Raw genomic sequence first — 21,066 nt, forward strand, 5'->3', positions numbered from 1 at the left:
GTCTCCTAAAGAACAATTCTCTGCTAGACCTCATCCCCGTGGGAAACATTACTTAACCCCCAGATTATCTATAATCTGTCTGGGGTTCACTTAGTGTTTCTTCACGAGCTTTGCCTCGTTTAAGGCCTACAAACGAGATCGAGTCGATCTTAGGCTTTGTTTAAGGTTTTTTGTTTTTAAATATACAGAATAACAAAAGATGTATATAAAACGAATAATAAACACGCCATACCCAGTTTGTTAAAACAACTCACGAGCCAAACACTAGTTTTAGAACAAGAGTTCAAAATGGTCCAAGCTCGAGCTCAAGCCCCTCGTAAATCAAAATGGTCCAAGCTCGAGCCAAACTTAACAATATTTGTAAACAGCAAAAATAATACAATACGCCGGCTCATTTGGAACCCTAGTTTTACTGGGCCTTTGACAAAGCCCATTTGAAATCTACAAATACCCACTTCTACAACCTTAAACATCACAACTGAATCTGGAACCCTAGCCGCGTCTGGCAGTCTTTTGTTACTCGTTGATGAACATGTTTTGAAATACTTTTGTTATTTTTGTTTTTTTAAATTTGTTTTTATTGGCGAAGATGATTGATTGCTTATATTCTGACACCTCTTGTATGAGAACGGTGAAAGCTGTTCCTTGAGCACATATAGCAACACTCTGAGCCTTCATGAAACATTTTATTTTTATTTAATGTTACATAAGGTTTTAAAGTATAGTTTAAACCTGTTTTTGTAAATGTTTGTTAGTTTATTGTTGAACAGAAATTCAGGCAACCACCTTTTGTAAATCTCTCAAATGGTAGGTGTTGTTCTGTTCGTAAATCAATTTTTTTGCTCTTCAGATTTGTTGAGATTAATAGTCGATGAAGCTGGTCTAGTAAGCAAAATTACATTTTTGTTTTAAATTTGTTTTTAGATTTTGGATAATGTGGATTTCGGTTTAATGTCCATTGTAGGAGAAAAGTTTGGGGTTTGATGTACAATTTTAAACTAAGTTTTATACAAACTTTTGTATGATCTTAGCTTAACAATTTTAATTTTTGAATTTATAAATTTAACATCTTCAATTATTTCATGAATATGGAGATTCATCTTGAACATGTTACTTAAAGTTGCAGGTAGTTTTCAAATTTATTTGTTGGTGTTGTTTTATAGAAAATTATTATTTCAAAATAGAGAAATGTGACCAAAATTTTATAAAAATATACATGCCTATTTTAGCTTACATGTATGTAATTATTAATTTTTTGACCAATAAAAAGTTGACACTGAAACTGAATATTTAGCCGCCACTTTATGGGCACATAATGTTTTGAAAATTAAGTGGGATAAAATTTTTGATGCTTGTCAAAGACGTTTAAAGTTAGCATTCATTTTGAATGCTAAGTTTTTGAATTTTAGCTGTCTTCGAAATATGTCAATTTATTTAGTTGGCTTAAAATATTCTTTCTTAGCTGGTTTTAACTCGGCTTGTAGGCTTCATTTAGCTGTCTTATTTTTTTCATTTATCCATCTAATTTTAGCCGTCAAAATTGAATTTTTTACCAATCTTACTAAACTCCATTAAATATTTAGCTGTCTTTTATCCTTTTATTTTTTAGCCTTCTTCTTAGACGATGTCAATTTAGCCCCAAAATTTAAAACTTTTACAAACTCAGTTAATTTTAGGCCTTATTTAACTAAGTAGGTAAAAGTTTAATTGAGTAGGTGAAGGTTTTTAATTTTAGGCGCTAAATTTACACTGGCTAATGGATAAAACTCTGCTAAACATTTGATAGGATTAGTATGGTTGTTAAAATATTAAATTTTGACCACTAAATGAGAAACGGCTAGATGAAGTTTTTGTCCACAAGCCGAGTTGAAGTCGGTTAAAAAAGAATATTTTGACCCGTCTAAGCAATGTTTTCACGACCGGATCCGACCGGAGTTTGGCGAGGTTGACGGTCCGAGTCTGCATAGATGGCTCGCTTAAGTAAAAACCGGCTGGTCATATGCGGTCATGCGGTTAAAACGGAGAATCGGGATCGGAAATTGGACCGGATATGAACAAGAATGAGCTTGTTTTGTCGGATCTTGATTAAAAAAGACAGGAAGCATCGGATCTGGATTGAAAAAGATTAAAAGCATCGGAACTGAACTTGTGCATTGCCGATTTGGATATTGAACAACCGGATAAAGATCAGACGGTGAAGCATAGGGTGTCCGGGTTTTCATTTTGTTACCTTTTCAAGATGGGTTATTGGGTATTGACTTTAAGTTTTGACAACGATGACAACTTCTGTGTGAAAAATGAATGCGTAGGGTTTTCATTTTTGTTACCTTTTCAATTTGGGCTATTGGGTTAATAGTTAATATTAATACCAAGTAATCATGGGCTTATATATTTACATGCCAAACTAATATCATGGCCCATGTTAAAATCTAATGGATTGTAAATACTTAATATACATACATAAATAAACCTATCCGGTTCGTAAATCCGGTTCAACCGGTCTGACCGGTCCAACCAGTGAACCAGTAGGGTGTCTGGTTTGATTTCCAATCCGGTTATGAAAACATTGCGTCTAAGTGAATAGACACATATCCTAAAGCCGGCTAGAAGTCTATGATGTCGGCTAAATAACCATAGATGTTGTCTAAGTTTTGGCGCTTTTGTCACGTTTCGGATGTTTATAGGTTAAAAGTGGGTCCTGTTTACTTTTTAAAAATTTCTGTGTCATTAAAGTGGCGGCTAATGCTTAGCCGGTTTTAGTGACGTGTTAGGTGTTTATTGGTCGAAAAATAACGATTTGAGAGACGTAGAATAAAATATAAAATTTTGATCAAAGTGTCTATTTTGGGAATTTTCTCATTCTATTATCATGTTCCATGTCGGTATCCATTTTCAAGTGGTGTTTGGTAAATTTATCTATCATTCATGTTATGACTTGTGAGTGATTATAACATTTTTTAATTGATTTGTTTCATCTATTAACTGTAGTATGTGGTAATTAACAATTTGTTGAACTGACCAATTTTATTCTTAATGTTGGTTAAGAAAAATATATAGAGTCCTATAACCATTAATTATATTTAAATAAGAACTATCTATACTGCATTTTAATGTAAGTCTAAACCATAATCTCAACTCTACGAGGGTATTATGAATTCTAGATTTTCATTTCTGTGGATTTTGATTTCAAGTTCTTGAATTTAAATTGGAGCTCTCTTGGTTAAACCATCTAACCTGGCGAAGTTAGCCTCTTGCGCCATCTATACAATTGTTTTAACTATTTTGTTGGTTCATTAACAGTTTTGTATGTTCTGTTAGCAGTTATGGCTAATACTACAAAAGACGATGATTTAGGTCTAGTTGCTTTTTTGTTTGATGGAGTTAAATTGTTACCTGTTAAGAGGATGAAGTCGTCGATAGTGGGATATAATTTTGTAGATTTTTGTGAATATGATTGCTTTAGTTGAAAACCAATATGTCCAAGCTGTTATATTTGTAATTATTATTGTACCAACTATTGTATGTGTTAGAGCATTTCATGCCCAATCTCTAATAATTTAGAGTGAATTTTGAGAACCCTTTTCTAGTTCATTCTCTGTTATATGAATGAATTATATTAACTATCTTTGAATCACCAATAACTTTAAAAGTGAGATAAATAAAAATAATAATAAATTATCTATATATACTAAAAAAGACTTTTGGTGACTCCACATTAGAGGTGCACAAATCAGGTTCAACGGGAAAACCTGAACCGGTTCGAAACCGGTTTTTTCACACCGGGTTGTAAAATGGAACCGGTTCCAATCAAGAACCGGTTTGGTTCCCGACCCGAACCGATGCCCAGATATCCACCGGTTTTTTTTGAAATTTAAATATTATAGCCGTTAGGAACCGGTTCCAACGGCTATATAGCCGTTTTTGACCGTTGGAACCGGTTTTTTAACTACAAATAGGTTATTTTCTTACTATAAATAGCAAGGTTTGTTTGTGTACTTGTTAAACCACTTCCAAAACTATAAAACACACTCCAAACCACAATTAACCTTAAACCGACAACAAATGGCAACTAATGATGACGTTGTTATGGTGATTGAAACAACAAGATGCCCCGATGTTTGGGTTCATTACGATTTGTGTCTCATGACCGACTCACATGAGTTGCACGTTGCAAATATTGCTCGAAGTTTCTTAAAGCAAGGTCCAACTCGACATTACGAAAACATACGAATAAGTACTGTCGAGAGAAAAGAAGGTTGGAAGCTAAAATATCGGAAGTGGGAGAGTCGTCCGGCTTCACAACCCAAAAATAAGTATTCCCGGATTAAAACGACGGACTTTGTTTTTTATGTTTTAGTTGTTATGTTTAGTATCGTTTATGTTTTAATAATGTTTGTAATAGTTATTTTTTAAATAAATAAAATGTTCGTCGTTATTAAAAAAGTAACAAAAATTAGTCATAAGTAACAAAAGTAATTATAATAAAACAAATCAAAACTAAATATTAGTTGAACAAGTTACAAATAATTTTACCAAAACAAATAATTACAACTCTTCTTCGTCTTCATTCTCGTCTTCACCCTCGTATTCGTTATCGGAAGAAACCCCGTCCTCCGCCTCCTCATCATGAATATGAAGCTCTATTGGTATTTCGTCTTCAAAGTTCGCCTTGTGTTGTACACGATCCAACGCATCCAAATGGTCCTTTAGGCAAATGCAAACCTCTAGAGACTCGGGAGTTAGTTTTGTTCTTCGCATAGATAACACCCTCCCACTAAGAGAAAAAACCGATTCGGAAGCAACCGTTGAGGCTTGTACGGCAAGCAAATCACGAGCCATGGCAGATAGAATGGGAAATTCCTTTTGTTTACCTTTCCACCAAGCCAACAAATCAATATTGCGAATTTCGTCGACCGTTGCGCCCTCAACATAGTTTGCTCCACTATATCGACCAAGTTCGCTACTTGGTGTGTTTCCTCTTTGCCTCTTAGATGCCGATTCACGAATCCCATTCATCAAGTTTATAAGTGGGTCATTGCACGGCCTACTAGTTGTTTTTTTCACAAAAGACGATCTCGTGCTTGGACCATACATTTGAAAATAATGGTCATAAAGGTCTTGAAGGTTTTTGTTGAACTTGTCCTTCGCTTCCGTCGACAACTTCGGGTCAATCTCGTGCATACCTAAGTTGTCGAATATTTCCTCAATCGTTGTTTCAACCCCATTAACATTCCAATAGGGGTTTAATGCGGCGGCACAAGTAAAGACCGGCGGTATGTTTTCAAAATTTTTATGAACTTTTCTTTCATCACCGCAACAATATTTTCGAAGAGTTTGTTCTTCTCCGCAAAGCTTTTAAAAACACAAGACATATAGTACAATTCTTGCAAAACCCAACAACTAGTAGGGTAATAGATTCCCGATAATTTTGTTGTTGACTTTTTGAACACGTCAAGATACTCCAACAAATAACCGACTTGGACCCAAACACTTTCCGGAAACATATCGGCCTCGCGTTCTTCAACAAGATTGTTATGAAAAGCTTGTAAAGTTTGGCGTTGGGCAAAAGCACACTTTAACATATGACAAGTTGAGTTCCAACGGGTTGGAACGTCCCAATTCGGCCCCAAATACTTTATTTCAACCGACTTGCAATAGTTCTTATATTCAAGATGTCTTCTTTTACCACTTTTGAAGACATCTTGTAACATAAGTCTAAAGTATTTTAAATCATCACAAATGTTTTCATTGTCAAGACCTATTTGAACAACCAAGTTGATGATATGTGCTACACATCGGACATGAAAAAAATCCCCGAAACAAGGTGGTGAATATTTAATGATAAATTTTTCAGCCGCCTTAGTATTGTTTGAAGCGTTGTCAAACGAAATCGAAAATATTTTGTTTCTCAAGTTGTAAGTCATTATAACTTCATCAAGTAATTCAAACAATTTTTCGGCGGTATGTGGGAACGGGAAGTTTTCAAAAGCGATGGTGCGTTTCATCAATTGCCATGTCACCGGATCAACCCAATGAGCGGTGACACATATGATTGATTCGGGCAACCCGTGTGGTGCCGACCAAACATCGGTAGTTAAACTAACCATGGCTTCTAAAGAATGAAAAGACTCGATTAACTCTTTTTTAGCACACTCCCACAACCTGATACAATGACGTCTTAAGGTAGTACGACTTACATGTGTGTATCTCGGTTGTAGAGTTTCGCGAATCAACGACGTCAACTCCGGGTCATCAAAGTGGTTAAACGGCAAACCTCGTTGAATAACAAACTTTGCCATTCTATCTTGAACTTGAGTCGTGTTGTAACGAAATAGTGTACCATCTTTACCCAAGTCAATTTGATCGGTCGTGCCAATCCATTTCAACGTCTTGCAATATGGCTTCTCGATGTGCTTTCTCAAAGTAGAGTTGGAATCGTGCTTTAATATTGAACCACATAGTTTGCAACGAGCATTTTGATAAACTTCGTCATCCACAATCAAATCCCAATTCTTCCATATGTCTTGGTTGCGGTTATGGTTGACTACCGTAACAACCCTTGGGTCCTCCGTAACAGGAACGGGGGCAACAAAAGCACTTTTCTTAGCCTTCTTGTTAGTTTTTTTGATAGGTGCCATAATAATATTTAGTTGGATGGTCGGGTAAAGGAACGGGTTTGCTAAAGGAGTAGTATTTTAGTTTGTTTTTGAGTTTGGTGGTGAAACAAGTGGTGGAAACAAGTTATATATAGGTTTGGGCATCAAAAACCGGTTCCAACGGCTATATTACCGTTGGAACCGGTTCCAACGGCTAATTGGTGTCTAAAAAACCGGTTCCAACGGCTATATTACCGTTGGAACCGGTTCCAACGGCTAGTTTGACTTTTGTTTGACCCTTCAAAAAAAACCCGTCGGGACCGGTTTTTTCAGGTATGAACCGAACCGGTTCCAATTAAGAACCGGGTAGGAACCGGGTTGGAACTGATACTGACATACAAATAGGAGAACCGGGTACGATTTTCGGGTACAAAAATACCCAAACCGGGTATTGTACCAACCGGGTTGGAACTGGAACCGGTTCCGGTTCGGTTCCACCAGTTAGGTTCCGGAACCGGTTTTTTTGTGCACGTCTACTCCACATAGTAGGTTCTAGGAGTTACTTAAAGCTTGACTCCACATATCTAATGTATCTATATATACATTAGATATTTGTGAAGTTGTAAGTTGGTCCTGTCCACTGTCTTCGGTTACTTAAAGCGTGTTTTGTTTTCTTAGCCCCAGGTTCGATTCCCTTCAACTGCAGACAACATATTTTTTTTTAGTTATTTTTTAGTCGTGTCACTTTTCTTTGTGTCATTTACCAAACAGTTTTAAAACATGATTTTTTTTAATTTGTTTCAATCCAATTTAAAACATGTTTTCGACTAACGGAACGGCCGGCAATTTTATTATTTTGTTTTAGTTTCGGTATCGTAACTAATGTGATGAAACCGACCGACCGAACTTGTGTAGACTCAGCGCCTCAAGGCTCGAGTTTGATCAACATCTGTGTTTTACCAATCAACGTCACCCCATTGGTCTACCTCAATATTTTTTGTTTTATCCCTGGTACTGTAACAAACGTAACCGAGCAAATTTATTTGTTTTAGTTTTGTTACCGTAACGAACTTCATGAAAATTGTCCAAATTCACGTTGACTCGCCCGCCTCAACGAACGGGACCGACATTGCTCGGGATTTACCAACACCCGATTTTACCGATTGACACAGCCTTATTGGCCTGCCTCAATAATTATAATGTTTGTGTGTTTTGTGTTTGTTTTTGTTCCGGCACCGTAATGAATGTAACCGAAAGCACGGAAACCGACCAAATTTACATAGACTCATTGCCTCAACGTACGGGATCGACAATGTATAGGTTTACCAAAGCTCCATTTTTATATTTTTTGTTTTTGTTTTGGTAGTGTAATGAACGTAACCGAAACTGACTGAATTCCCGTCGAGTTATCGAGTTACCGCCTCAACACCCAGAATCCACGCAACGTGCGGGATAATTACTAGTTAACTATAAAAACAAGACAAATAAATAATATCCATATATTCACTATCTTTGAATCACCACATTAACTTTAAAAGCGAGACAAATAAAAATAATAATAAATTAACTATAGACAGAATTACAAATTTTGTTCTTTAAAAAAAGTCAAATTACGGTTCATGTACTTTTTTTAGTTTCTTTGCAGGCGGTGTCTTTTAAACATTTTTTTTCTACACGTTATGTCCTTTACGCTAACTGGGTTAGAAAAACGCAGTTAAATACCCTCACGTGAGACGCATGTGAGTGCATTTTTGTTTATTTCGTATGTACTTAAGTGTAACCGCAATGTGCAAGGAAAACCACCACCACCACCACCACCACCACCACCACCATCCACCACACACCGCCACCATCCAACCTCCAACCGTCATCTCCACAAACACCACCATCTATGCCTTCCCTCCCCTTCTCTGTATGGTTTCTTCATCCCTTTTTAAGATGAATCCGTCAGAAGTGACCCCGTTACCGACGCCACCATTGAAGATATGGAACAACTAGCGTTGAAGACGAGACTCCGGAAGACGGTCTCCTCCAGAAGATCTTGAACAATTAGAGTTGAAGATCCAGAATCCAATGAATGGCTTCGATTAGGGTCCGATTTGGGTGGAAGACGGTTAATTAACTTCGATCAGGGTTCCGACTTACCGGAATACAGTCCGATTTGGGTGGAAGATGGTTAATTAACTTCGATTAGGGTTCCGACTTACCTGAATACAATGAATGGACTTTGTTTTAACGATGCTTGGTTTCCTTTGTTCAAATTAAAAACCATACATAGTGAAGAGGGTTGTAGTGGTGGCTGGAGGGAGAAACTAATGGTGTGTAGGGCAGCTATGGTGCTGGGTCTGGTGGCTATGGACAAAAGGGAGAAGAGAGGGGAGTGGGTTGGGTTAAAATAATATATGTATTTTCTTTTAATTATTAAAATATTTTGTTAATATAAGGGTAAAATGACTAAGTTGCCCTCATGTGGGTAGGGTCAAAGGTGTAGGTTAGCGTGAAAAGACCAATATGCCCTCACATGTGTCTCACGTGAGGGTATTTAACTGAGTTTTTCTAACCCGGTTAGCTTAAAGGACATAACGTGTAGGAAAAAAATGTTTAGAGGACACCGCCTGCAAAGAAACTAAAAAAAGAGCATGGACTGTAATTTGATCTTTTTTAAAGGTCAAAATTTGTAATTCTGTCTTAACTATAAAAGCAAGACAAAATAACAAATTAACTATCTTTGAATCACCATTAACTATAAAAACAAGTCAAATAAAAATAATAATTTAATAAAAATAAAAAAAAGGATACAAATAGAGAATGGAATGTGAGTGTTTTGAAAAACGAGTAAATTTATGAAATAGTTTTTAGTTAAACTTTTTAAAAAAAGTATATAGAATAAGTACTTAATCTGTTTATTTTTCGGGGTTAGATGATAAAAGTTTGCACTTACAATAATTGTCCTTACGCTTGGAGCATTCACAACCTAGCAATTAATTTTTGTAGTTTAGGGTGTTTTGGGTAAAGAGACAGTGTTTTTGTAAGATGGTTGGGAGTAAAGGAAAGAAATTAAATACACCACAATGGTTTTGAAAATAAGAGTAAACTGTGGTTTTTGTTCCTGAATTTTGTTTAAATATACCGTTTTAGTTCAATAGTTTTAAATATATACTATGTTTGTTCATGTAGTTTTATTTTACTTGCAATTTAAAACCGACCCCACTACTCCCGTTAAGTTTAATCGTAAAACTCATCAGCGTGTCTCTCACGTGAGAGACAATTCTGTCATTTTTTCCCCAAATAAACCGCAACCCTAATTCGTAAGCCCACTTGCGTGTGGAACAAACGTGTAATCGACGAAAAAAAGGCAAAAGTGCTCCTCTCGTGAGGGTCAAGCTGATGGGTTTAATGATCAGACTTAATGAGTTTAGTGGGGTCGTATTTAATTGCAAATGAAATGAAACCAAAAGGACTAAAATCGCAGATTTGAATCTATTGTAATAAAACTACAGATTTGGACAAACCACATAGATGAAAACCGTACTTACTTTAAAAATTATCTGAGTTGACTCTCTACTACATCGACTTAACTTCTATTCGGTGATTGCCCATCATCAAGAACTGCCATTGATAACAAGTTTCTTTTCTCGCGCATTGGCAACCATTGGCAACAATTGCACCGTCTTTATTATGTCCATTGCTCATGATTAAAGTTTCAAAAACATGCTCTACCAATTTTACTTTATTGCTATAGAATTAATGTTACTTTCACTAATATATCACTCTTTGTCCACGTATCTATTCAACACATTCTTTTCATTTTCATTTCAAGTTTAATATAAACTTACTTTATTAATTTATCTTAGCTAAGTTTCAGACAACTTTAACTTCTTTTGAGACTCTCATGAATGATAACACCCGTAAGATCATAAGTAACTAATTATATAAGTTACAGATAAATATAACTATTTGTGTGCAAATTTAAGCCCTGAGACTTAACCCTTATTTAAATCATGTGTAAGTTCAAGCCCTGGGCCTTACCGCATCAATTGTTGTACATTAGCCTACTTTGATTCTCGATTCAATCTCCTTTCTTCGGGCTTCTTTAGCGAACTACAAGATAAAAAGTAACCATGTTAGTTCAACTATATGTCTTTGTAATATGTTAGGGGATTTATTAACGAGTTTAAGTTCTTCAAGAATATGCCAGAGCGAGGCCGATTTTGCTTCTACACCGGTAACTTTTCCTGCAAAATCGTTGATTGAACTCGGGTCCTTCCATCTACACTGGTAACCTTTCCTGGTTGCCCCTTGAAGTCATTTTTTAATCTCTTCCCACATCTCTTTGGTTTTAGAAATGTTTACGAATACTGATTGGGATAAACGTTCGATGGTGGAGCACCTTAAGTTTGAAAACGATACCATAATTTAAACAACACTTATCAAGTTAAGTGCGTCTGCTTATTGTCCCGAGGACTTTATCATCATCCACATTCTTGTCCATGGATATTAACTAGGACAAAACAACCACACAAGTTAGTTTTATAGCATATAAGAAGCATAGTAAAATGATATGGATCAAAATAAAATCAAAACATGACAAAAAAAATGCCGGAGAAATAGAAAGGAAGTAGCCTACTCCCTTCTTGGCGTTGCCTTTGCCCCGAAGGGTATGTCTCCTTCATCAAAACTCAATTTTTGATCTCCAGCCTTGCTCGTTAAATCACGTGATCTCCGTACATGCTGCTAATCGTTATAATCACATAACACGTATTATTTCACATACTTTATAACCATTTACACTCGATTTAGATATACAAGAACCATTGCTAATCACAAGAATTCTATCTTGTAATACCTAATAACATAAACGGGTCAAATCATTGTTATTAACAATACCATCAATATTAACTTCATCAAACTGGTCAAAATAATTAACCATGTTGAAAAATCCTATAGATATACATTCTAATCATCAATCACTTAACATCATTTTACATTTACACTTGATATAAAAATGTATTATTTCACGTGCTTTTAACCATTTACACTTGATTTAAATATCTTGTAGATATACATTCTAATGGTCTAACCATCAAACAAAATGTTTTTCATTGAATATACATATAGTTTTTCATAAAAATACATATAACCTTTTTTTTAAAAAAAAAAATAGGCCCTAACGGAGTGTCGGCTGGGGGATGTCGACCACTCAGCCCTCCCTGGTCGACGTATTGGGAGCTAGCCCGTTGTCCTACTTTGGTTTAAAAAAAGTTTCCGCGTTACTTAAATGATCGCAACTGTCCTTTATATGAAACCTTCACGTTTGCACTATCTCTACTTGGATTTCTTCGATGTTTGCTATTGTGAAAGTATTTTAGAGAGAGAGAGAGAGAGTAGGGGTGAAAGTGATTCCTTCGTATTTGGACGAGATTAGGGGTGTAAACGAGCTAAACCCGAGCTCAACTTAGCTTAACAACTAAACGAACTTTATTTGAGACTCTAAAAAACGCACGCAACATTTCAAACTTTTTATCAATAGAAGTATTTTTATTAATTCAAGCTCAAGTAGCTCGCAAACTCGGCTCGGCTCGGCTGCACCCCGAGACGAGATTAAAGAAGGATCAATTTTGATCGAAAGCAAAATTTACTCTTCAACTCCTTCCCGTTTAACTTGTTGTTGAAGCTTCAAGTCGACTGCTTGCTTGCTTGCTTCCATGGATGATGCTTCAGCTTCAACCTATTCTTCCCCAGTTTGCCACAACAAGTTTTCAGTCAACATAAAGGTCCAATATATCTCTTTTAATTTACCAATTGTATGCCTGCTAATAATCAAAATGTTAACTTTTTACATAGAGATATTCAAGATTGATCTTTTTTTTAAAAAAATTTTGGGTTTCTATCTTTTACTTGGTAGTAGCAGCAGATCGTTTATTAATATGTACAGTTCATGAAATTGGCCATTTTTGCCTATGCCCACCAACTGTTTGTGTTAATGCCTCTTCTGTTTTCTTTCTTTTTATTTAAATCAAAAGCATTTGCATCTTTATTTTAAGACATTAGCTCGTAAATTCTCTATCGCTCTGACTGCGGGAGAGTATTGGAACCTATTAGGGGTGTGTGTGGTGGTGCGGTTTAGGGCTAAAACCGAACCGAAAACCAAGTTTGTGGTTTTTTTTGTTTTCCAAATCCATTCGGTTTTTCGGTTTACGGTTTTCAGGTTCGATTCAGTTTTTCGGTTTTTCTAATCACGCCAAATAAAATTGACCCAAGACATTAATATTGGGCGCAATAGTTTATTTTAAAAAATTAATGGTTACTCGAATATTGAACATTTGGGCTAGAATATATAATATGATGAGCTAATAATAAATTAAAAGATTGTTACATTCAAGATTAAAAATAAAGTCATAAATTCAATAACATTTACTTATCAGTAGGTTCGGTTATAAAGGTTTTCTCGGTTTTCTTGGTTATTTAGGTTCAGTTTGGTTTTTTCAGTTCTTCTCAAAAGACAAAACCAAAATTTCGGTTTTTACTAAAGTCCAAAACCGGGCCGTCGGTTTCTAATTCGGTTTGGTTATTCTGGTATTTTCTATTTCGGTTAGGTTTTTTTGTTTTCATGCACACCCCTAGACGTAACCTATATAGTATTTAGGTTTTAGTATTGAGCCCACGTGCCCAGTTTATCTCTATATGTTGTAATCATTTATTGAATGAAATCAATCAAGCATTTCATATTCTTACAGTAACAAATCTTATTTATCTTGGCAGGAAAGTAAAATTGATGTAGTCATTTGTAGCTATGAGGATCAATTCTTGGGAGTGATTGCTTTATATTGATTTTGTTTCCGTTTGAAATATGCTTTCACGGGTGCATTTGTAAATCTATTCATCACTGCCAGGTTGTTGCTACTCAGATTGGGACTATGGGGACCATGATGCATGCAAGGTAATATAGGAATAAAGTCGGTTTTATATCTGATTCTTTCACTGGTTTGTTGTTTGCTTGTGTCGTGAGCTATTAATTAATTTTGTGTGTTGATTGTGGACTACAGGAAGGAAGAAGGGATGTTGAATACTCCTACTTTTAATGTGTCTGTGATATTTGGTAAACGAGACGAGGTAAGGCGGCTTATAAAACTTTTCTTTATCATACTGGCTTGGTCACTGAAATGTTTTAACCTGCAGCCGATGCTACTGGCATGCGCTCGCCAGCTTATTGAACATATAAGGTATGAATACATTATTGTTTTTTACATTGTTTAATTAGAAAAATCTTAAATATGTTAATTAACCCATGGAGCTATATCTTCTGATCTGTTTCAGCAATTCTGGCTCTTCAAAACCATTGACACTTTCACTTGGTCTCAAGGATCATTCAACGGTAGCTTTCTAACTCTTATTACAACCTAAATTGCTTTTAGTAGAGAATTTTAAGATTTGTAATTTCAGTCTGTTGATTCATTCTTCAGGAGGTTCTTAAAGGAATTGTTTCTGCTGTGATTGAGAACCGATTGTGGTGAACCGTATTTGCTACACTAAGAAACGATTTGAGGATGCTCAAGATTGATCTCTATCAATGCACAATGATTAATCTGAGTTTTCTTGATCTTTGATTCTTTGGAATTTGTTTCTTGAAAGAAATTTGTGTAATTGAATATGGCAATGTTTGGAGCAAATCATTAGGATTCAGAATTTGTTTTGTCTGCATTACTAAAGAGTTCTAGTAGCTAAAGTAATTAGTTGTAAACAATAGACAATTTGTTTGTCTTTCCATTATACTTTTAACACTCAAAAATTGATTAATTTCACTCGTTTTATAAACTTTTGTAGACCATGATAAAGGGCACAAAAAACTCGAACCCGGAACCGAACCTGAAAGTTGGAACCGGTTTTTTTTATACCGGGGTTTTTAGTACCCGACCCTACCCGTAAGGTACAGATAAGGTATGCATTTCGGTACTAAAACCCGAACACGAGCTGGACCGGACCCGATTTATACCCGGTAATACCGAAAACCCGAACCAATTGCATACCTGGAACTGGGTTTTTCCAATACCCGAAACCGGGTATTTCAAATACCCGATCTATACCCGAAGAATACCTTAAAAATACCCGAAAAATTACCCTAAAAATTGCAACCTTGTAAAAAATCCAATCTATACCCGAAAAAAAAAGCCCGAAAGAACCCGAAAATAGGGTATTCAAATAACCGGTTTAGAATTCCCGATTCTATACCGGACCCGAACCCGATGCATAGGGTCTGATTTTTAGAGACAATACCTGGACCCGAACCCGACCAGGGTATTACCAATACCTGATTTTCCAATACCCCATCATATCCGAACCCGATTTCATACCCGGAATCGGGTATTTGAAAAACCTGATTTGTGCACCTCTAGACCATGATGAACATTAAACAGTTAGGGAATATTCACAAATCCAACCAATACCCTCAACTAGTGAGACCAGAAAAAGCTCAAACTTATTTTGAACATTGACTTTAAAGGGTTAAAACAGGAAACTAATAGAAGTAAAGGTTTTATTTATATAAATCTGATTTAATTTTTTCTCATAAAAATTTGAAAAGAAAAAAATCAAATACCATTCCCCGGACCCGCCGGAACCGCACAGAATGCATGGTTCTGTACCCGACCGGGAACCGGTTCCTATCCACACCTGACCTGCGGGTACGGCCTAGTTTTGGGTTTCTCCCCGGACCCGCCGGAACCGGGTCAGGTTTTGACTAGGTAAAGGTGGAACCGGTTCCGGCGGGTCCGGGGAGAAACCCAAAACTAGGCCGTACCCGCAGGTCAGGTGTGGATAGGAACCGGTTCCCGATCGGGTACAGAACCATGCATTCTGTGCACCTCAACCTGCATGAATGCTTAAACTAAAACCGCGGTCGAACAAATGCAACATTATAACTTCAACCACAAAATAAAAAAAAATAAAAAAAAAAGCTTATCAAACAAATCTTGTATTTAAGTCAAACTGCAGAGTACTAGACAAGCAACCATCTTTGACTGTAAACTTTCAAAAGCTAAATAAATTATACTAGGAAAGTAGGAATTGCTACTCCTAACTTCTTGCATTCCCCTTCATATTCACATTAAAAAAAAAGTTAAATACCACGAGACTCGACGCACTAAAAAAAGCGATAGAAAGATGACGACTTTGAGTCTGCGTTGCCAAATTCCTACCAACTGTTCGTCATTGTCCTTGTCATCATGATCATCCTTTGATGCTGTTTTTCTTCACCTCACTCACCTCCTTTTCCAACTGCAACCAAAAATCGAACAATTTATAAGATTACTTTGTCGAAATTTACTGAAAAAATATGACAGGAAGTGAAAACAGGTCAACATGATATAACAAATAAGATGTAAACAAACCTGAACATTTTTCATTTTCTGTTTTTGCAATTCCTCAACTAGACTGCCAACGCTGCACATTTTTAGGCGGTTATTTAAATGACAAACGTGCAAATGCATCATAAACCATTCAACTTGATCAAATCGTGGTACGGATTTTAGTACCTTTGTTGTAACTGTATCACCTGAGGCTGCAATTCTTTCTCCCTTGGAGTAGGAGGGATCTACACGTGATTAACAAGTTATTAACTAACATTTTAGGGATTAAAGCATGAATTACAAAATAAAAAAGAACTTGTTTAGTAACAGGTTAAGACTCATTACTTGTGAGAAGTCACTGTTGCCTGTCTCCACTGCATTTCCTGCATTGAGAAATGCACATAAGTTAAAACAGAAATTGATGTGAAAAGTGAAAATACACTTTTATTTCGGATATAAAAAAAACCTGAAGAAGAACCATGATTTTGTTCCGCAAACTTGATTAATTGAAGTATTTCTTCCTGAAAAAAAAACATATAAGATATCAGATTTGTAGTCCATTGATGAGATAAATTCAAGAATTTGTTTGCATACCCTTTGTATGGTGTTATGGTGCAAAGATGGAAGTAGTAAGGCAGATGGCACAGCTGAAGTTGGAGTAATAATCGGAGCCTGATTGGAAAAAAAAAACACAATGGTTACAAATTTGTTATTTATATGTATATATGTACATGTATATGTGATATGCATATATACAAAGTGTGTACCCTAGGGCTCATATCTGCTTCAGTGACTCTAAAACGCCCTTTCTGCTGAACCACGACTCCTTCTGATAAATTTTCCACTGCAGCAGGCCATAAAATTTTAAAAAGTGAAAAAGAAATAATAATAATAATAATAATAATAATAATAATAATAATAATAATAATAATAATAATATTAAGACACGTTAATGAAGACTTACCAGATAAAGAGTTGGACATATTAATCCTCTGAATATGTTGTAATGGGCCACTGCTACTACAGTCAACTTGAAATTTTAGTAGGTGAGGGTCCCTTCATATTAAATTGAAAATTAATTACATGCCAAATTCGTATCAAAATTATTTATTTTAAAAGTGAATTACCTTTCACCATTGCTGACAAACTTTTTAGGATAAATAACATTATCCGGTAGCAGTGAGCCGCTCATAAATTTTCTTGGTCCGGAGATGGTCGTTTTTTGTAATTTTATTTGTCCAAGTTGCTTAATTTCATCTTTATCGGTTAGTTGGTCGCTAGCTTTTAGTGATAGCTGTGCAGGTGGTTGTTCGATTGGACTAGCAGTTGCCACATCAGCTTCACAGATATCAAAACATTCCCTGTATTAATGTACAACTTCGCATGAGATGACCAGGAAAAAACTCACAAATTGTGAATCAAGATACAAAAAAAACAAAATAATAAAACATATAATCTTACTGAACAATTTCATCAGCTGTATCTTGAGCTTTAGCATCTAAATGATTATTATCGATCCCATTTTGTTGGTTTGAAAGTTTCGGTTTTTCTATATTTGAAATTTCATCATTATCGTTTATCTGTCAAAATGAATTAGTGTAAAAAAGTGGAAGACCAAGTGTTTTATGACAAAAACTAATGTGTTACGAATTTGAATACATACAAGTGCAGCTTGATTCTTTATGTCATCCAAGTTAAATTTCCAGGCACTAATTCCCCGTATATACTCTTGCTGCATGTTACAAATATGAAAAATATAATCAGTTTGTGAAAAAGAGTAAATGATTACAACATTTATTACCTGTGACAATTGTTCCATATCTTCATATAATTCTTTATTCTGTACAAGAAGATCGGCTTCTTTGGCCTAAAAAAATGTTAAAAAAAAGTTAATAAGTAGAGTAAATAATCACGAACACGATTAATAATAACAGGAGTTCACCTTTAGTATCCTAAAACGATCACCTAACGGAGAAAGACCGTCAAGAATGGAACGTTCTAGATAATCAGCGTTTTTTGCTTGTTTAAAAAATGAGTGCTTTAAAAGCTTCTCCGAAGAGGGACGCTTTTTCGGGTCTTTCACTAAGCAAGCAGAAACCATATCTTTAAAAGACTAAATAAGAAAAAAAAAACAAAAGTCAGCATAAAATTCTGGTAAGTTTTATATTTTATTTCTTGGGACATGAGTCACGACACACACCTTTGAAAACTTTTTGTCCCGTTCATAATCAAGACCCGGTGGCGCATTTTGTAGAGTCATGAGTAACACCTGCAGGGTAAGATGTAAGAGGTTTAACATATATTTTAATTAAAAAAAAACTTTCTTTTGGTAACTTACTAAATGAATATAAATATTTCATTACTTTCATTGGCGGATACTTTGAAAAAGGTGCATGACCATGAGCAAGTTTGAGCGTTGTGATTCCAAATGACCAGATGTCTGCTCTGTTTACATGGAAGATAAAGTTATTAAACGAGTTAAATAAAAAAAAAATATGTACGTCTAATAATAGTAAATAAACAAGTGAATCGTGATTTACTTGAAATCGTATCCGTGCAGTTGCTGCATAACTTCAGGTGCCGTCCTAATATAAAATATTCAAAGGCGTAATAAATATATTAAAAACAAATAATGAAACTCCATTTATTACAAACATAACCATAAAAACATACCAACAAGGAGTTCCCACAAAAGTGTTTCTTGAACGTTGTCGGTCGCCTGCATCAAACATGCATGCTGATACCCCAAAATCTGCTAACTTTATGGAACCGTTAAAATCAACTAATATGTTTCCCGCCTGCACAAAACATCACTACATCATTATTGACCATGTTATTAAAAGTTAAAAACATAGAGCGCACACGCTTTTATTAAAAATTTGGTGAATTACCTTAACATCTCTATGAATATGACCATGCGCGTGAAGATAAACCAAGGCTTTAAGAACCTCACGCAAAAAGGTAGCAATAACGGGCTCTTCAAAACCATCTGGAAAAGATGATTTCATTATGTGAAGGCATGATCCACACGACATATACGGCATAACAACCCAAAGGTTGTGACCCGTTGTAAAGGAGCAATACGACTGTAACAAATTCGGATGATTTATCAAGCTCATTGTATGTACTTCCCGACGAATACCATCCTAATTCAAATTAAACAAAGTGTTAGAAATCATAGTAAAATATCAACCAATACTAAAAACAGAAACCAACATACCAGATCATTGTTACATTTTTCCAAATCAAGAACCTTGATCGCAACTATCTCGTTTAACGGGACACAAAGTGCTCTATACACGGATGCACTTACTCCTTCACCAATCTCCTCATATAGCTTGTAATCCTTTGCATTAACCGGATACTTCTTTTTCGCAGTTCCCATAGTCATTACAACGATTAAACAAAAAGATTCACCCTAAAATAAAGCTAAATATGCAGAATCTCGCATTAAATCAACATTAAAGAGTCCTTCCACAACGGTAACGTCTTTCAAATATAATATATGATTTTATCACCCCGCAACAGTAGGAACAAAATTAAGCCAATTGTATTATTAGCATGATTGTAAAAATCCCACCTAGGCGCCGACTAATCCCCAAGTAATCGCTAGTCGGTACCCCACCGACCAGTCGCCGATTACTCTCTATTTGGTCAAAGTCGGTCAAAATTCAAAACTTTATACATATGTATATTTTAAAAATTACACATAAATTCCAATCGGATTAATCCCCAAATAATCGCTATTTGGTCAAATTCAGTCAAAATTCAAAACTTTATATATATGTTTAAAAAATTAAACATAAACTTCAATCCGATTATTCCCCAATTAATCGCTAGCCGGTACCCCACCGACCAGTCGCCAGTTAATCACTATCTGGTCAAATTCAGTAAAAATTCAAAACTTTATATATATGTACATTTAAAAAATTACATATAAATTTCAATCCGATTATTCCCCAATTAATCGATAGTCGGTGCCTCACCGACTAGTCACCAATTAATAGCTATTTGGTCAAATTCAGTCAAAATTCAAAACTTATACATATGTACATTAAAAAAATTACATATAAATTCCAATCCGATTAAAATACCAATTAATCGCTAACCCCTACCCAACCGCCAGACTCTGATTATTAGTACCAATTTGAACCCATAAATCTAGCTCGAAATCATAATCAAATTAGGGCATTTACAAAACAAAAATGTATAACATTGTCAAAATCTTTAATTTTCAATCAATAGATTAAAACTTAAAAATTAAAAATCAAAACAACCCAAAACTCACATTACTTTTGCGATTAAAATCAACTACAAACATGTTTCAATTCATCGATCGATTCAACACTTTCCGCAAAATCAAAGTAAAAAAAAAATACCAACTTTGTAATTTTAATTTCGAGAATGATACAGCAAATTAAAGGGTATATAGATATATAGAACATTAACATCGATGTCAATCGAAAGATAGAAAAAATGATAAAGGGTGTGGGTGTGTGTGTGTGTGTGTGTGTGTGTGTGTACGAACCTAGGGATTTGAAGCAGTCGTTGGTTCCGTACGAGACAACTTGAGACAAGAACTGAATATTGACTTATTATTACTATTACTATTGACTAGACAAACTAAACCAAGTGCTTGCCACTGCTCATGCTGCTGCTTATTACAAATTACAAAATAATTATTATAATAATATTATTACGAAAGTTGTTGTTAAACGACGTCGGAGTCGGGTATAAAATATTGAAGAGGTAGGTCCCAGCAGAGCCCAGTTGGACCCGCAAGACTCACCTTAAACAGGGACGTCTGCGCAGAGACCAACTGGATCCGCAGGACCAACCATGCTCAGAGAAGTGACGTCCTTACGCGCAGTATGCAAGCTGGTCCCGCAGGAAATGCCTCCCATGGTGAAGGACTCCGCCTGTTCCCGCAGCCTCGGATACAAGCCATGAGTGAAGGCCACCCGCGCAGCATGGCTACACGCACTAGGCACTTAACTCTCCCCAGTGTCACCTGAAGGAATGAGCAAAGGCGGGAGGGGGAAAACTCCCGCCTAAATGAGCCAGTCCGTATGATGGAGGATCTTTTGTGTGATACCTGACGAGGTACAGACAAAAGATCTGACCAA

At 35.7% G+C, this 21,066-nt stretch overlaps 2 protein-coding genes and 2 non-coding genes across 4 annotated transcripts; 3 read left to right on the forward strand and 1 right to left on the reverse strand.

Annotated features, from left to right (window-relative positions):
• The first annotated feature begins 582 nt into the window (after positions 1-582).
• LOC143594156 (small nucleolar RNA snoR1) lies at positions 583-673 on the forward strand. The gene has a single exon (XR_013146272.1). It is a non-coding gene; the product is annotated as a small nucleolar RNA snoR1 (small nucleolar RNA).
• Positions 674-776: 103 nt separating this feature from the next.
• Positions 777-902, forward strand: LOC143594157 (small nucleolar RNA snoR77). The gene has a single exon (XR_013146273.1). It is a non-coding gene; the product is annotated as a small nucleolar RNA snoR77 (small nucleolar RNA).
• Positions 903-13,484: 12,582 nt separating this feature from the next.
• Positions 13,485-14,423, forward strand: LOC143594155 (uncharacterized). Its single transcript, XM_077073538.1, has 5 exons — positions 13,485-13,536; positions 13,643-13,709; positions 13,776-13,819; positions 13,914-13,971; positions 14,060-14,423. The coding sequence occupies exons 1-5, from the start codon at positions 13,514-13,516 to the stop codon at positions 14,108-14,110; spliced, it is 243 nt and encodes an 80-aa protein (XP_076929653.1). The 5' UTR covers positions 13,485-13,513; the 3' UTR covers positions 14,111-14,423.
• A 1,232-nt stretch (positions 14,424-15,655) lies between these two features.
• On the reverse strand, positions 15,656-19,617 carry LOC143594154 (uncharacterized). Its single transcript, XM_077073537.1, has 19 exons — positions 19,161-19,617; positions 18,832-19,086; positions 18,614-18,738; positions 18,481-18,525; positions 18,304-18,385; positions 18,141-18,209; positions 17,883-18,053; positions 17,742-17,807; positions 17,604-17,672; positions 17,402-17,520; positions 17,068-17,301; positions 16,905-16,996; positions 16,708-16,784; positions 16,535-16,612; positions 16,407-16,461; positions 16,286-16,323; positions 16,127-16,185; positions 15,983-16,034; positions 15,656-15,869 (listed from the first exon to the last, which is right to left on the reverse strand). Exons 1-19 carry the CDS (start codon positions 19,329-19,331, stop codon positions 15,822-15,824), a joined length of 1,905 nt encoding a protein of 634 aa, XP_076929652.1. The 5' UTR covers positions 19,332-19,617; the 3' UTR covers positions 15,656-15,821.
• Positions 19,618-21,066: the final 1,449 nt, after the last annotated feature.

Source organism: Bidens hawaiensis, unplaced genomic scaffold, assembly GCF_021521415.1.
Source record: "Bidens hawaiensis isolate Kalapana, Puna unplaced genomic scaffold, B.hawaiensis_p1.1 tig00043157_1, whole genome shotgun sequence".
Taxonomy (NCBI): Eukaryota; Viridiplantae; Streptophyta; class Magnoliopsida; order Asterales; family Asteraceae; genus Bidens; species Bidens hawaiensis.